Here is a 13,440-nt window from a genome sequence, read left to right as displayed (position 1 = left end):
AGCCTTTAGATTTAGTTATTCTGATAGATATATAGTGGTATCTTTTGGGGTTTTAATTTCCATTTAGTGACTAATGTCCAGCACCTTGCTTACCATCCAGATACCTTTTTTGGTGAAGGTCTGTTAAATTCTTTTGCTTGTATTTAAAATTAGGCTGATTATTTTCTTACTGAGTTTGAAAGTTCCTTGTAAATTCCAGATACAAATCTTTGGCAGTATATGATTTACAGATATTTTCTCTCAATGTTGATCTTTTCATTCTCTTCACAGGTTAATTTTTTTAAAAAAAGATTTATTCTATTTATTCGAAAGACAGAGAGAGAGAGAGAGAGAGAGAGAGACAGAGACAGAGACAGAGACAGATATTGATTGACTGAGATTGATCTTCCATCTGCTGGTTCACTCCCCATATGGCTGCAATGGCTGGGGCTGGGAGAAGCAGAAACTAGGACCCAGGAGCTTTATCTGGGTCTCCCACATGGGTGCAGAGGCCCAAAGACTTTCGCCATCTCTGCTTCCTTCTCAGGTGCATTAACAGGGAGCTGGATTGGAAGTAGAACAGTTGGGACCTGCGCTTGTGGCCACATGGGATGTTGGCACAAGCTGGTGGCTTAACCCACTACACCACACAGCCAGTCCCTCCCCCTTAGATTAATTTTAAAGAGCAGAGCATTTTAATTTAGATGAAGTCCAGATTTTTTTTTTGATAGCTCATGCTTTTGGTATTGTATCTAAAAAACCTTTCCCTGATTCAAAGTCAAGATTCTTTTCCTGTCTTCTCGTAGAAACTTTATAGTTTTAGACATTTAGGTCTATGCTTAATCTGGAATTACATTTTATATATGGTATGATGTTTGTATTGAGATCCTTTTTTTTTTTCTTTGCATATAAATATCCAGTTGTTTTGTTTACGTTTTTGAAAAACTATCCTTTATCTGCTGGATTTCACCTTTGTCAGAATCAGCTGTTTGTGTATATGTGGACCTATTCCTCGACTTTTGGTTCTGTCTCATTGATTTATTTGTGTATTTTGATGCTGGCACCACGTAGGCTTGATTACTACATTTTATGAAAGACCTAAACTCAGGTTCTAATAGTTCTTTAGCCCTTGGCATTTCCATGTAACTTTTAGAATCAGGTTTTCAGTTTTTATTAAACAGCCTGCTTGGTATTTCCATCAGGATTGCATTGAATCTGTAAGTCACTTTGGAAAAGAAGGTGGTCATCTTAACAATACTGAATCTTTCAACCTATAGATGTAGAGTTTCTCTTCATTTGTTTAGGTCTGTAAAACTCTCAGCAGTATTTTGTAGTTTCTTTTTCCAGGTCTTGAATAGCTCTTAATAGATTTAGATTGTTAGGACTGTTGTGAATGGTGTTTAAAAAATTCTTGCTTTAATATAGAAATATTCAAGTTGTTCTTTGGTATTGTATGGAAGTAAAATTGACTTCTTTGAGGAAATTTCAACTTTCTAAAGAAATTCTAATGCAAGTGTCTACCTCCCCCCCCCCCCCCCCCAACCCTCCCGGGGCATCAGGGTTACTTTAGTCTTAGCACCATATGCTTTTATAAATCAGTAGAATGTGATCTTTGGCTTTACCAGGTACCAGCTATACAGGCCGTACAAGTTACTTCACCTCTGTGCTGTTTCCTTTTCTAGGATAGATGGAAATAAGGCTTGACTCCAGGCTTCTCTGTAGTTTACTCATTAGCTCCATTTCGGTCCACTTAAAATGTAGCTCTTTTCATGTCGCCTTATTTATACAGCATTTTTAGACTGACTTTTTCCTCTCAGCATAGTCTTTCGGAGATTTTAGTTGCTGATGATCACTGTTTCATTCTTTTTTTTTTTTTTTTTGAAATTTTATTTATTTATTTGAGTGGCAAAGTTACAGAGGAACAGAGAGGGAGAGAGAGAGAGAAAGGTCTTCTATCCACTGGTTCACTCCCCAAATGGCCACAGTGGCTACAGCTGAGTCAATCCGAAGCCAGGAGTCAGGAGCTTTTTCTGTGTCTTCCAAGTGGGTGCAGGGCCCAGGCATTCCAGGAGCTTTTTCTGTGTCTTCCAAGTGGGTGCAGGGCCCAGGCACTTGGGCCATCCTCCACTGTTTTCCCAGGCCATAAACAGAGAGCTGGATTGGAAGAGGAACAGCTGGGACAGGAACTGGCACCCACATGGGATTCCGGCACCATAGGCAGATGCTTAACCTGCTATGGCACAGCACTAGCCCTCACTATTTCATTCTTTTTTATTACTGAATAGTATGCCATGACTTAACTACTCACTTATTGTAGGACATCTGTTTGTTTCTACTTTTTGGCTATTACAGATAAAATTGCTATGTCATACATAGACATATACATATCACATACACACACACGTGCGCACGCAGAGGGTTTTGTATAAAAATAATTTTTATTTCTCTGGTATAACTGCCCAAGGGTGTGACTTCTGGGTCCTACTATGGTAAGGGCATGTTTAGTTTGATGAGAAACTGCTAGACTTTTTTCCAGAGTCGTTGGCCATTTTCATTCTTATTGGCAGTGGGTGAGGATTTGTTTTTTCCTGTAATCACACCATTTCTTAACTGGGTTATTTGTTTTGTTGTTGTGGAGTTTCTTGATCTCTTTGTATATTCTGGTGATTGATCCTTTATCCATTGCATACTTTTGCAAATAATTTCTCTCATTCTATTGATTGTCTTTTCACTTTCCAGAGTGTTTCTCTTTCAGTACAGAAGCTTCTCAATTTGATGTAATCCCATTTGTTAATTTTGTCTTTGATTGCCTGTGCCTATTCTGTTCCATGGGTCTATCCATCTGTTTTTGTACCAGTACCAGGCTGTTTTGATTATAACTGCCTTGTAGTATGTCTTGAAATCTGGTATTATGTTGCTTCTGGCTTTGTTTTTGTGGAATAAGATTGTTTTAGCTATTTGAAATCTCCTGTGTTTCCAAATGAATTTCAGCATAGTTTTTCTAGATCTGAGAAGAATGTCTTTGGAATTTTGATTGGTATTGCATTGAATTTGTAAATTGCTCTCTGAAGAAAGGACATTTTGATGATATTGATGCTTCCAATCCATGAACATGGAAATTTTTTTCCATTTTTTTGTATCTTCTTTTATTTCTTTCTTTACTATTTTGTAATTCTCATCATAGAGATCCTTGACTTCCTTGGTTAAGTTTATTCCAAGGTAGTTGGTTTTTTTTTTTTTTTTTTTTTTTTTGGTAGCTATTGTGAATGGGATTGATCTTAGCAGTTCTTTCTCAGCATTGGCATTGTCTGTGTATACAGAGTCTGTTGTTCTTTGTGTATTGATTTTTTTTTTTTGACAGTCAGAGTTAGACAGTGAGAGAGAGACAGAAAGGTCTTCCTTCTGTTGGTTCACCCCCCAAATGGCCACTAAGGCCAGCTGTGCCAATCCAGAGCCAGGAGCCAGGTGCTTCTTCCTGGACTCCCATGTGGGTGCAGGGCCCAAGCACTTGGGCCATCCTCCGTTGCCTTCCCAGGCCACAGCAGAGAGCTGGACTGGAAGAGGAGCAACCGGGACAGAATCTGGAGCCCTGACCAGGACTAGAACCCTGTGTGCTGGCGCCGCAGGTGGAAGATTAGCCAAGTGAGCCGTGGCGCCGGCCTTGTGTATTGATTTTATATCCTGCTACTTTGTCAAACTCTTCTATGAGCTCCAATAGTCTCTTGGTAGAATCTTTTGGATCCCCTACATATAGGATTATGTTATCTCTAAATAGGATAGTTTGACATCCTCTTTCCCAATTTGAATCCCTTTGATTTCTTTTTCTTGTTTAGGAATTAAGGTGCTGCTGGCTTCATAGAAAGAATTTGGGAGGATTCCCTCTTTTTCGATTGTTCTGAATAGTTTGAGAAGAGTTGAAGTTAGTTCTTCTTTAAATGTCTGGTAGAATTCAGTGGTGAAGCCATCTGGTCCTGGGCTTTTCTTTGTGGGGAGGGACTTTATTACTGATTCAATTTCCATCTTGATAATGGGTCTGTTTAGATTTTCTGTGTCTTCATGGCTCAATTTAGGTAGGTTGTATTTATCTAGGAATCTATCCATTTCTTCTAGGTTTCAAGTCTGTTGGCATCCAGCTCTTTGTAGTAATTTCTGGTGATTCTTTTTATTTCTGTGGTGTCTGTTACATTTCCTTTTTCATCTCTAATTTTATTGATTTGGGTCTTCATTTTTTGGTTAGTTGGGCCAATGGTGTGTAAATTTTGTATTTTTTTTTCAAAAAGTGAGCTCTTTGTTTTGCTGATCTTTTGTATTGTTTATTTGGTTTCAATTTTGTTGGTTTCTTCTCTAATTTTAATTATTTCTTTTCTCCTACTAGTTTTAGGTTTGGTTTGCTGTTGTTTTTCTAAATCCTCGAGGTACACTGATAGTTCATTTATTTGGTGCCTTTCCAATTTCTTGATGTAGGCACAAATTGCTATAAACTTTCCTCTTAACACTGCTTTTGCTGTATCCCGTAAGTTTTGGTATATTGTGTTGTTGTCTTCATTTGTTTCCAGAGATTTTTTGATTTCTCTTTTGATTTCTTCTGTGACCCACTGTTCATTCAGGAGCATATTGTTCAGTCTCCATGTGTTTGCATATGTTCTAGAGATTCTTGAGTTGCTGATTTCCAATTTCATTGCATTGTTGTCCATGAAGATGCATGGTATGATTTAGATTTTTTTGAATTTGCTGACACTTGTTTTATGGCCTAGCATGTGGTTGATCCCTGAGAAAGTTCCATGCACTGGGGAGAAAAATGTGTATTCTGTGGCTGTTGGGTGGAAAGCTCTGTAGATTTCTGCTAGGTATTTTTGGTCTATAGTGTTGATTAACTCTGTTTTTCCTTGTTGATTTTCTGTCTGTTTGATCTGCCCATTACTGACAGTGGCTTATTGAAGTCCCTAATTACTATTGTATTTGAGTCTAACTCTCCCTTTGAATCCGTTAACAATCTTTTTAGATGGCCAGGTGCCCTGTATTTAGGTGCACCTAAATATATATATATATATATATATATATATATATATATATATTTATATTTATATTTATATGTATATATATTTATAATAGTCCTGTTGAGTTGATGCTTTATTCATTATAAAGTGTCCTTCTTTGTCTCTATAATAGTTTTTGTTTTAAAGTCTATTTTGTCTGATATTAAGATGGCTATACCAGCTCTCTTTTTGTTTTTTTGTTGGCATGGATTATCTTTTTCCATCCTTTCACTTTCAGTCTGCATGCATCTTTGTTGATAAGATGTGTTTCTTGTAGACAGCAGATAGATGGGTTTTGTTTTTTAATCCATTCAGCAGGCTGTGTCTTTTAACGGGGGATTTGAGACCATTTACGTTCAGAGTGATTATTGTTAAGTACCAACTTTGTGCTGCCATGTTTCTGTGAATAGTTATAATTTCGCATTTTTGTTTTCCTTTGTGCTTTTACTGGGTCATTTTCTACGTTCATCTTCTTTCATAGTGATGTGTCTGTTTCTGTGTCTGGCAAATCCTTGAGCACGTTTTGCAGGGCTGGGCGAGTAGTTAGGAATTCTTTCAGTTTCTGTTTGTTGTAGAAGATCTTTATTTCTCCTTCATTCATAAATGAGAGCTTTGGCGGGCACAGTATTCTGGATGGACAGTTTTTTTTTCTCTTAAGACTTGGAATATATCTCACTATTCTCTCCTTGCTTGTAGGGTTTCTGATGAGAAGTCTAGAGTGAGTCTGGGTTTCCTCTGAATGTGATTTGGCATTTCTCTGGTGCACATTTCAAGATCTTTATGTTTTACTGTGGGTAGTTTCGCTACAATGTGTCATGGTAAAGATCTTTTCTGGTTGTGTCTATTGGGAGTTCTGTGTACCTCCTGCACTTGGATGTTGCTTTCTTTCTCCAGATTAGTGAAGCTTTCTATTGTTATTTCATTAAGAAAGCCTTCTAATCTTTTCTTTCTATGTCTTCTGGGACTCCTAGTATCCGTTTGTTGGATCACTTGATAGTATCTTGTAGATCTCCAACCATATTTTTTAGTTTTCTAACTTCTTTTTTATGGTCTGATTGTAATATTTCCAGAAATTTGTCTTCTAGTTCTGATATCCTTTCTTCTGTTTCCCCTATTCTGTTGTTAAGACTTTCCACAGCATTTTTATTTGCTCTATTGAATTCTTTATTTTATTCTGACTTCTCTTTAATATCTCAGTTTCTTGGGACCACCCTTCATTTAGATCGTGAAATTTCTTCTGATTGCTTCCAAGTAATCTAACAATTAATTTTCTGGATTTTGTTTCTGGCATATCCTCGATCTCTTCAACTTCATCTTCTACTATTGAAGAATTGTAGTGTTCCTTTGGGAGGCTCATAGTATCTTCCTTATTCTTATTTAGGGTTTTTGCTTTGTTGTTTGGCATTTGTGTGTGTGTATATATATACACAGTATATACATATATATGTCTGGGGAGTTTCTCTGAGCTGCTGTGTGTGTGTGTGTGTGTGTTTGTGTTTCACGTGGAAGCACAGAGCACCATCTACTGGAGCCCTGCTCACTTGTCAGTTGTGGTGGGGTGGTATGAGCTCTGTGCATTTAGACTCACCTACTGAGACCCTTGCTTGCTTCTAAATGGTGGATGGGATGGGCTCGAGTTTTCTGTATTCAGGACTTTTCCTTGTTGCACAGCTTGTATGATGGAGAAGAAATTCCTCTGAAATGTTGTGGACCTCACTCTGGGTGGAGGTTTTGTGGGGTGGCCCCCACAATTGATGGGTGTGTGCTCTGGAGGCCAAGGTCCATGTTCAAAAATGTAAACATTCAAGATGGCTTCTCTTGGCTGACTGCAGGTCCAGATGGGTGTGCGTGGAGGAAGATGGACTGGGGAGTGCCCAACCTTTCTGTTTGCTTTTCTGTACCTTCTCTTTTTTTCCTGTGAGGAACTTCAAAAGCAGTTCACCAGTCTCCCCCTCCCGCTGCTACTCACAGCTCCATGGACCCCCAATTTCCTGCCTGACCTGGTTCACTGGGGGCTGGCCCCAGCTGTCCCCATCCATGCCTCCGCTGTGTCTCCACTGCCTTTCCTCCTTACTTGCTCTCTCGGCGTGGACCTGCCCAGTCTTTGTCGGCCTCCTGGGCTCCTCGTTATGAATTTCCCACAGCTCCATCTCTGGCATGTATCTTTTCTCCCTTTTAACTATTTATATTGCTCCACGTGACTCGGATCATCCTGTTGCTATGCTGCTGTCTTGGGTATCCTCTCTATAGACTTTAAAACCATCTCTAGATTTCTTGTAATAACTAATGCTATGTAAATGCTATATAAATAGCTATCATACTGTGTTGTTTATGAAGTAATGACAAACAGAAAAGGTCTATAAATGTTCAGTACAAATTTTTTTTCAAGTACTTTAAATATTTGAAAGGCAGAGTTGAGGAGAGGGAGGGACACAGAGAGGAAGAGAGAGACAAAGATCAATCTTCCATTTACTGGTTCACTCCACAAATAGCTGCAATAGCCAGGGCTATTCCTGAATTCCATCCAGGTCTCCCACGTGGGTGGCAGGGGACCATGTACTTGGGTCATGTTCTGCTGCCTTCCCAGGCTCTTTAGCAGGGAGGTGGATTGGAAGTAGAGTAGCTGGAACTTGAAATGGCATTCATACAGGATATGAGCATTGCAGGAGGTAGGCCACAATACTGACCCACTAAGTTTTTTTCAAAAATTAAAGACCTACACTTTTGGGTTTTATGCATAAGTTAAGATATATTTTGATTAATTTCATATAAAGTATGATTCCTTAGTGTTTTGTCTCGTTTTGTTTTTGACCTGATGGTCCAATTTCTGCAAATAAAGATTTGGATAAATAATAATTTCTCAAATAACAAGAAAATGTCTTTATGTTTACTCATGTATTGCCATGTGTTTTTCATTTCTTTGTCTGGCTTCATTTCCCTTCTTGAAGTACTTCCTTTTTGTTTGTATCCTATAGTTTAGATGCACTAGTGACTTAGATTGTTTATGTCTGAACTGGTGTTTATTTTGCTCTATTTTTGTAAGATGTCTTTGATTGGTATACAATTTCAAGTTGACAGTTTCTCAGTACTTTAAAGACTCCACTGTCTTCTCAGTTGCTTTATTCTCATTGATAATTTGCTGTCATTCTTTGTTCTTCCATACATAGTGTCTCTTATTTCTCTGAATGCTTTTAAGATTTTCTCTTTGTCTCTGATTTTGAGCAGTTGATTATGATGTGCTTTGGTGACTTTGTGGTTCCTGTCTGTGTTTGTTGTGCTTCTTAGATCTTTTGGTTTGTAATTTATAACAAATTTGAACAACTTTTAGTCATTATTTCTTTAAGTATTTTTTTCTTAAGAACTCCAATTTTACGTATATTAGGTCTGAAATTGTCCAGTAGGTAACTGATGCTCTGCTCCTGAGTCAGGCTTTTCTGTGTTTCAGTTTGAATTGTTTCATTACCATAGCTTGCTTACTTTCATTAGTCCTTTCTTCAGTTTTTAATGCACCGTTAATGTCACCAAGTTCTTTTTGATCTCAGACATTGTAGTTTCTTCTCTAGCAGTTTGAGTTTGGCATTTGTACAGCTTTCATGTCTCTAGTTATCTGTCTGAACATGGAGACTATGGCTGTGATGCATGTGTTAGGTGGCCCTGTCTTTGGCTTTAGGCAGTCTCTTTTCTCATATGGACCCATCAGTTTCTGCGGAATCCTGGCTGGATTGAGGAAGGGCATCTGCACATTTCTGAGGTCCCTTTGGCCTTCTGAGTTTTCTCTGGTCCTGACTTCCAGTCCTGCTGTCCTCCTTGACCTGCAGCTTCACCTTCTCCACTCAGGGAGAGCTCTCTGATAAGACTGTTTATTGGTCAGTGTTTTCTCTCATTCTGTTGGGCTCTTTCTTGTCTTGTACTGCAAGAGTGAATAAATGTTCAGGTAGCCTTTTTGTAATTTATGTGTGTATAACTGTTGTAAGTGCACTTAGTTAAGTGTCCATGTATTTCTGCAATTTTAGTGAATCTTTGCTAAAATAGCTTCTCTGTTGAAGTATAGATAAGCTAAAATGTTTCTTTTTCACTCTGAAAGACTGTTAGTGAACCTAATGTGTACTCTGTGAAATAGATTGCAGTGTAATTTGAGACTAACCAAAAAGGTCAAACTCTATAGAATAGAGCAAATTGTGATCTTAAAAACAGAACCCAGATTTTATTTTCCTTTTTTCAGGCGTGCCTTCAGATGCCGATTCTTCTGCTGCCAGTAATAAAATAAGTGGTGCGAATAATTCTAAGCCAAATCGCCCTTCCCTTGCCAAGATTCTTCTGTCATTGGATGGAAATCTGGCCAAGCAGCAGGCCTTATCACATATCCTTACAGCACTGCAAATCATGTATGCCAGGTAGGCTTGTGCACGGATTTGTGAAATCATGCAGTTACATAAGCTTTGGATTTTTATAATTATTTTGATTGACCAAATGTCTCCATGAGGGTTGTGTTGCTGCATTTAGTGCTGCTGTGAGTTGTAAGCCACATATACTTTGATGGTATCTTTATGCTTACTTTAATGAATATTGAAATATGAATCAGCAAATTAAGTGAAAGAACATTATTATTTTTGGTCAGTAAACTCCAAGCATTAATATTTGGGGAAGAGAGGCAGAATTAGTTGACACAAATTTACAGTGATTTTCAGGATGCTTGTTTCCTTCACGTACTTGGTAAGGCAGTTTGGGTAGTGCTGTTGTTTGCAGTATTTTACTGTTGTTTTCCCATAGCCTAAATGAGCTGCCTGTTTATTGTCTTAGGGGTGGACCTGTTGAAAATACTTACCTAGGATCGTAGTTTCAGAAGAAAACTTGGATCATTCATTGAGAGGACATTTAGTCCTTGCAGCCAAGATGCGACAGGCTTTCAGTGAACACAGAGTTGTTCAAGTTTCTGTCCCTTAGGCTGTAATTACCATCCCAGAGGTTTTCTCAGGGAGAGCTAGAGACTTGTTTTGGTCTGGTTTTCACATGTGGCCGTTTTTCACTTGTTACTACTGTAGTTACTCAGATATAGTCATGTGTCAGGTAATGATGAGGACACGTTCTGAGAAATGAGTTGTTAGTTGCTCTTGTTGTTGTGCAAACATCATAGAATGTACTTACTTACAGACACTAGGATAGCTCCCTTGGCACTAGGCCATGTAATCTTACACAACCACTGTCAGATGTGTGATCCACCATTGCAAAAGCATTGTGATATAGCACATTACTGTACAGAAGACCTGCGCGCACTGAGCAGGCGGATCCCTGGTAACACTCATGATGTTCAGTGGTTTTTCAAAACTCTTTCCCATCTGTCCTACAAGAATTAGGAAAGGCTTCAGTGAGCCCTCGTCTGTCCTTGCTGCCTCTTGTCATGCCGTGGCAGCTCACGAAGCTGGCTTTCTGTTCTCACAGAGATGCGGTGGTTGGGGCCCTGATGCCAGCTGGCATGATTGCACCCGTGGAGTGCCCCTCATTCTCCTCCTCAGCACCCACCTCAGATACGCCTGCCATGACCAGTCCCGTGAATGGAGAGGAATGCTTGCTGGCTATTGATATGGAAGACAGACTGAGTCCAAACCCATGGCAAGAAAAAAGAGAGGTAAAAGGAACTTGTAAAGCAATGTTAGGTTAGAAAGGTAAAGTAGTACCTAGGAAAGTTTCAGTTACTCTGTTACTTACTCGAGGCTGTTTTTGTGTTTACTACTTTGATTTTTGGCTTGAATTAGAAAAATATTCTATTTAAAGGAGCTTATTTTTTAAAAAATGTTTAAATTGAAATAGATTTATTCTTTCAAAAACCATTAAATACAAGTTCACAACCCTTTATCTGCAATTCTGAAACTGTAATGCTCTGAAAGTAAAATGTCTTCGAAACTTACTTGGGGGAAAGACCCAAGTAGAAGAGATGTGAGGTCGTTTGGTGTGGTTCTTGTGATCCGCTGAATAGTGAGAGCTTTTCCTGGAAATGTGCATGCACCTGACGTTGCAGGCTGGTAGCTGATACCTGGTGTAAGCACGGTGTTGCCTCTGAAAAATCCATATTCCATAGCCTTCGCATCTTATGACAAGAGCCTAGGGAGATTACTGATGCCATAAACAAGAGTGTCAATTTGTTAAGTCAACAACAGGAGTCACTGTGCACTTACTCCTCATGTAGGATCTCTGTCCTTAATGTGCTGTACATTGTGATTTAATGCTATAACTAGTACTCAAACAGTATTTTACACTTTGTGTTTCTGTGTGGGTGCAAACTGTTGAAATCTTTACTTAATATGTACTAAATTGATCTTCTGTATATAAAGATAATTGAAAATGAATCTTGTTGTGAATGGAATGGGAGAGGGAGTGAAAGATGGTAGGGTTGCGGGTGGGAGGGAAGCTATGGGGGGGGAAAGCCATTGTAATCCATAAGCTGTACTTTGGAAATTTATATTTATTAAATAAAAGTTAAAAAAAATGCATAACATTGTAAACAGCCCCCGTTGGCCTCAGATAAGACATTTGGAACGTGGGTAGGAAGCATGCCTCATTGCTGAGTTTTCCCACTTAAAATCTTCCCCCTGTGCCTCCAATTAGGTCGTCTCTTCTGAGGATGCGATGACTCCTTCTGCAGTGACCCCATCAGCTCCCACAGCCTCCTCTCGGCCATTTATCCCCGTGACGGACGACCCAGGAGCTGCCAGCATCATTGCAGAAACAATGACCAAAACCAAAGAGGTCAGGAAGCATTCTTTTTAGCTTTTTTTTTTTTTTAAATAACGTTTTATAAATAATCTTAAATATACATGAAAGTTGTAGAAGTAGTATTTAGGAATAGAATATAGTATACTCCATATACCATTCACCTAGATTATCCGGTTAGCATTTTTGAACTATTTAGATAAGCGGCGAGAGGACACACGCCCTGTCACTCCATAATGCTTCAGTGTGTATTTCTTGTACATCAGATGTCAACACTGATCTAAGATTTATTTCCTTCTAATCCATTGACCTATTTAAATTTTGTCCATTATTATGCCAATGGTATGTTATAGGTCTAGCACTGGACCTAGGATTGTGTGTTGTCTCTTTATTCTTCAGTATGGAACAATTCTTCAGTCTTTAACTTTGACAGACTACCACAAGAAGTATTGTTAATGGCCTTACTGGTGATGTAACTCTTGTTGTTGAGTTAAGGGTGCCTACCAGTTTTCTCCAGTAGAAGATAGTTAGTGTGTTAATGCTCATTAACACTCTTGGGAACATACTTTGGGGCTGTGTAAATACCCTGTATCTCATTATACTTTTACCTACCACTGATACTTCTAGATGAATCCATTGTTACTGTGGTATTCATTTTTCAAACCTTATCATTTCTTTTAGAGTATAATCATTGTCATTCTCCTGTAGTCTTTTCTTCTCATCAGTCCAACACCACAAAAGTTGTTCTTACCTTCTACTTTTCCATATTTTTGGTGCATAATCCTTTTCTATGTTGCTGGGTTTGATTTGTTACTATTTTGTTGGGAATTTTTGCATCTTTAGTTCATAAGGGAGACAGTTCTAGTTTTTCTTGTGATGTTTTTGTTTGGACTTCATAGACTGAGTTGGGGAGCATTCCTTTCTCTTTTCTTTAGAAATATTTGTAAAGGGTTGGTGTTAGTTCTTCTTTAAGTATCCAGATACTGACATGCTTCCATCATTCTTTGAGCATTTCCTTTCTTTATGAAATAACACAAAATTCTAGGCTCAGCAGAATGTTTTATGCTCCAGCAGAAGAATCAACCGTTTGTCCAAGAATTCCTGGTTCTTTTAGTGGAGAACAGTATTTAGAAGCCAAGATATCGCCCTTCATGTTGTCTTTGCTATCGAGATGACAAAGCTAGGGAGTGAATGACTGTGTGTATATATGCTGTTGGTATGTGCCTCAGATTTATGTGGTTTATATCTACATATATTGAAAACCATTCTTCATACCAATACAGTTGATTCTAACCCAACTAAGATTCATTCTAGTTTCTACTATTTCCATATTTTTAATTCTCTTCTCTGAAAATAAGAAATCAGGGTCCTGTCACTGACAGGCTGTTTACTTACTGTCAGTCCATGAATGATGAACCTCCCAGTTTGGCTGCCACTCACCCATTGTGAGTGCTCTTTTTCCTCTACACAACCTCTGCACTCAAAGTCTATCTTTCCTGAGGATGTTTTCTTCATCCTGCTTTACCTGTGGCCCTCCCAGCCCCTTTAGGCTGGCTTCTCATTGGATTGGCCCTGCCACACTCGGCATCCCAGGTGTGGCCACCCTTCCCAGCCTTCTGAAGCACACTTCACACCAGGCCTCCCCCTCCCTCACACTCTCCTTTGACAGCCTATCCTGTTGAGGACAGACTTGCAAAACTGCATTTGGAGTCTGTTT

The 13,440-nt window shown here is 38.9% G+C and overlaps 1 protein-coding gene across 1 annotated transcript in view; it reads left to right on the top strand.

The window, feature by feature from the left end:
• The window catches only part of HERC2 (HECT and RLD domain containing E3 ubiquitin protein ligase 2), a 230,098-nt gene that overhangs the window by 170,016 nt on the left and 46,642 nt on the right, over positions 1 to 13,440 (top strand). Inside the window, 3 exon segments of the mRNA XM_062205025.1 lie at positions 9,238 to 9,409; positions 10,455 to 10,641; positions 11,619 to 11,759. Of these exon segments, the coding sequence (XP_062061009.1) occupies positions 9,238 to 9,409; positions 10,455 to 10,641; positions 11,619 to 11,759 (500 nt within the window).

Source organism: Lepus europaeus, chromosome 11, assembly GCF_033115175.1.
Source record: "Lepus europaeus isolate LE1 chromosome 11, mLepTim1.pri, whole genome shotgun sequence".
Classification (NCBI taxonomy): Eukaryota; Metazoa; Chordata; class Mammalia; order Lagomorpha; family Leporidae; genus Lepus; species Lepus europaeus.
This window is presented reverse-complemented; position numbering and strand designations above follow the sequence as displayed.